General features: G+C 41.0%; 1 protein-coding gene across 2 annotated transcripts in view; it reads left to right on the forward strand.

Annotated features, from left to right (window-relative positions):
* Positions 1-4,178, forward strand: part of LOC101848920 (TBC1 domain family member 31) — a 38,641-nt gene that overhangs the window by 31,246 nt on the left and 3,217 nt on the right. For both annotated transcript variants that reach the window (XM_035972612.1, XM_005109251.3), the window contains exon 22: positions 11-167. In XM_035972612.1, the coding sequence (XP_035828505.1) occupies positions 11-167 (157 nt within the window). The remainder of the gene's footprint in view (positions 1-10; positions 168-4,178) is intronic.

Raw genomic sequence — 4,178 nt, forward strand, 5'->3', positions numbered from 1 at the left:
ATTGGTGTAGGAAATGGAGACAGCCCTCGGATACGATGAGATCGCAGCCAGCAGGATGGATGGAGCGAGGCAGAATGATAGAAGGATGCGCATGACAGAGGAAGAACTGCTGGGAGGAAGACACCACACTCTGGATTTGGCTGAGATGCTTGAGGAAGATGAAGATAGTGAGTGACTTTGCTTGTGTATGTGTGTGTGTATGTGTTCGTGCATGTGTGCTTGCGTGCATGCGTGCGTGTGCCCATGAGTGTGTGTGTGCGTTCGTGCATGTGTGTGTGTGTGTGTGTGTGTGTGTGTGTGCGTGCGTGCATGCATGTGTGCGTGTGTTTGTGTGCAAAATTATGTGAGTGATTAAGTCAGTGAGTGAGTGAATGTGTGCGGGTGCGTGCATGCATGCGCATGTATGTGTGTGTGTGTGTGTGTGTGGGTGTGTGAGTGTGTATGTGTGTGTGTGTGTGTGTGTGTGTGTGTGTGTGTGTGTGTGTGTGTGAATACGTTCATGTGTACATTCATGTGTACGTGGTAAAACACCAAACCAATTATCCAGGAATTGGACAATAAAGACATCTTATCTTATCTTATCTCATCTTATCTTATTTTATCTTATCTTATACAAATAATGTACTTGATATAAATTCCCCGTTCTCGGGAATCATCTGATACTGTGATAATTTATAATGTACTCTATATGCACGCGGGGAAATAGGCTAAGAGCGCCTGTATGACTATAGGGCTATTCCACGGTAACTTAAGGAACGTATGGACTATACTTTCTAACCGTGATAACACTGTAATTTCTACATATATCAATAACTTTATTTCAACTTTAAATGATCGGAACATTTGAAAGTCATATAAAGAATCATATTAAATGAAGTCTGTTCTACAAATAGGCCACCTATTTGTGGGGGAAAAGTGGTAGGCTCAGACAGGTGGTCGTCTTGAGCAGTGTCTTCATAGTAGGCTATCGAAAAACACAAGGAGGGGAGTAGGAAGTGGTCGTTTATACAGGCGGTTGTCTTGGGAATGTGGCCATAGAGAGCACACTCGTCTGCTCAATTAGAAAAAAAAACCCCAACCAAAACCAAACAATAAAAACAAAACAACAACAACAACAACAACAACAACAACAGACTTCCCTTCATATATCGGAATTCTGTGTCTATACAGCTGTGTGGTGTCGAGACAAAATCGAAACACAACAGACAGAAACTTGTGGCCACACTGTCTAAATAACGCGTGAATCTTGTACAACACTACAAAAGCCTTCATTGCCATCATGGTGCTTCCCATCAACCCGGTCAGAGTAGCCTAGTTCATGAACTGGAACCACTTCTCTTTATTAGAGTCGTAGTACTATTATAATAATGTGGGGGCAGCACGTAACAGGCTTTGTACGAGTCTCCCGGGAATAGGTTATTATCACACGCAGAGGCTGAGCGAGGTCTTTGGGGAATCCATGGGTGTGAGTCTAAAGAGTTCAAAGGTGTAAGAGCACTTTGGTTTGCGAAGGTAAGGTCAGTGAAAGTAAAATATACCCCCCTCCCCCCTCTTTCTCCGTTTCAGCCATCTAATTTTTTTGAACTGCATGACCTAATATGTAACTCTTGATGTCATCGTTGGGGGTTACAATGGGGTCACAGTGTCACAGTTATACTCAAAACGTGTCAGGCGTGTTGATTTAGTTTAGTTTTTGTACAATTTTTACAGCATTTGAAATACAAATAGATCATATAGGCCCTAAGTGCCGGAGATTTGAAGTGTTACTGGAAAGTTACATATAAAGAAACTAAGGAGGAGAGCTTATATGGATGATTGGTGTTCGATAGGAGAGAGTGAGCAAACAATACTAGATCATCCACAAACCTCCCACAGTCGTGCTGGTGATCGTCGTGAAGGGCAAAGACGTGAGTGTGTGTGTGTGTGTGTGTGTGTGTGTGTGTGTGTGTTTGTGTGTGTGTGTGTGTGTGTTTGTGTGTGTGTATGTGTGTGTGTGTGTGTGTGTGTCTGTCTGTCTGTCAATATATATATATATATATATATATATATATATATATATATATATATATATATATATATATATATAAATATATATGTGTGTGTGTGTGTGTGTGTGTGTGTATGTGTGTGTGTGTGTGTGTGTGTGTGTGTGTGTGTGTGTGTGTGTGTGTGTGTGTGAGTGGTGGAAGGGGTATATATAACTTACCATTACCTTCTCGGCCCGCTTTCTTCAGACAGCTTGGCAAGCGATTTTTTCGGATCTGGACAGGCCCTTACGTCGCGACGTCACAGTCTCCGAGCTGATCGATCGTGAGCAGCTGCCTCACAGGTGTCCTGATCGATACTCTACTCCCAACCCTCACGCCTCTCTCGCAGGCTGGGTGCGCCGGTGTATTATCATGTTTATATAGCTCAATTGGTAGCATGCTGGGGTATGGTGAGGATGGCCCTGGTTCGAAACCACAAAGGGGTGTTCTTCAACGTTTGTTGTTTAAGCGTTTTCAAAGCTCTTTGACCACATTTCTCGTTTGTTTTGTTTTGTTTTTGTTTTGTTTGTTGTTATTTTTTCGCTTTATTTTTGTCGAGACTGGCGCTTAGTTTAGTAACAGGGCTCCTTTATTAATCTTTCTCCAACTGAAGGTGTGTTGAAACTTGAAACCCGTTCATTCATCTACAAACCTTATGTTATGATGTATTATGTATTCCTTATTTATGTATTGACTCATGCTGCCAAGAGCAAAATGCTCGCAGTAAAGGAATTTGAAAACAACATCATCATCAACAACAACATCAACAACAGCAACAACAACATGTATTCACTTTTTCCCTTATTAATTAATTAATTTAAACATTCTTCCCCCCCCCCCCCTTAAGTGTACGTGAGTCATGACTGCTGTCTGACGTGGAATATTAGCACTCTGTCAGTTTTCAATAGAGCCATAGAGAAGGTCTTTTGGTGTCCGTCTCTTCACTTGTTGAAACGATACGCCAGAACTCATGCATATTCATGTATGTGTCACGCTTCATGGGGATGTTGTCCATCTGAACTCGTCGATTAACTATTCAAAGATACCTTACTTACCAAGTTTTCCAAGCATGAAATGGATTATTGGACTGAAAATTATCTTTTTTTTTAATCAGCCTTGGGGCTAGGCGAGATGATGGGGTATTAGTATAGTATTTTAGTCCAGTAGTGCAGTGTTTGGTTCTCAGTGTAGGTGACAATGGGTTGGAACCTATACCACGGAGGCATCCTCACACTTGTACTATTGGATAAATGTTTTGTTAGGTTCTCTAGCCCACCTTTTCGGAACCAGTTGTTGAATTTGGATCTCTGAACATAAATAGCATTATCTATACACAGTTATGAATCAAATTACAGCTGGTGTGAAACATCACTGCCCGTGGTGTAAGGTTAAGGCTCTTTGCCATTACACCAAGTAGACGTGTATTCGATGTCTGTGTAAGGAGGACAATTTATTGAGTATCTCTCCCTTTTAAACAAAGATGCTGTATTATACATGTATTCGTTTTAGCTAAGGTTGGCCCAGGCAAGTCAATGGACAGGGTCTAAACAGCCCGCCTCTTAAATCATCAAAATCTTGACGTTACTTAATTACTTTACTTCATTTTTCCCCATCCTCTGTTGCTACTAAGCGTCCAGGGGAGATGCAATTTTCTATAAAAGACTTGTCGATGTAGGTGTCACATGGATTCATCGGGGTGAAATCAGGCGCGGGTGAAAATAACGAAATTGAAGTATTCGAAGTAGCTGTCACTTTTCCTCCTGTTTGGTAATTTTTATCGAATTTTTGTTTTTTGGCTCAACACCTTTTATGTCCATATAAAAAGATATTTCTGTATGGAAATCACAGAAAAACGTTGATTAAAGGTACAAAAAAGTAAATTTTAAGTTTCCAAGGACTTTCGAGATATGGAAGTGACCGAACTTTGGCGGCCGTTTTCTTGCTAATTTTCACCCGGAAACCAGCCCACCCCACCTCCTGCAAGTGCAACTATCTCAACTTCTCTTCAAGTTTATTTCTACGTAGCAAATGGTTGGAGAACGTAAATTAGATATACCAAGTGAGAGTGATCTATTTTAACTATAACTCTTATGGACGTAAGGGACCATTCACAAATGATGTCAACTAAAATTTTTGCCTAAAATGACCCCC

Source organism: Aplysia californica, unplaced genomic scaffold (genome assembly GCF_000002075.1).
Source record: "Aplysia californica isolate F4 #8 unplaced genomic scaffold, AplCal3.0 scaffold00758, whole genome shotgun sequence".
In the NCBI taxonomy this organism is placed as follows: domain Eukaryota; kingdom Metazoa; phylum Mollusca; class Gastropoda; order Aplysiida; family Aplysiidae; genus Aplysia; species Aplysia californica.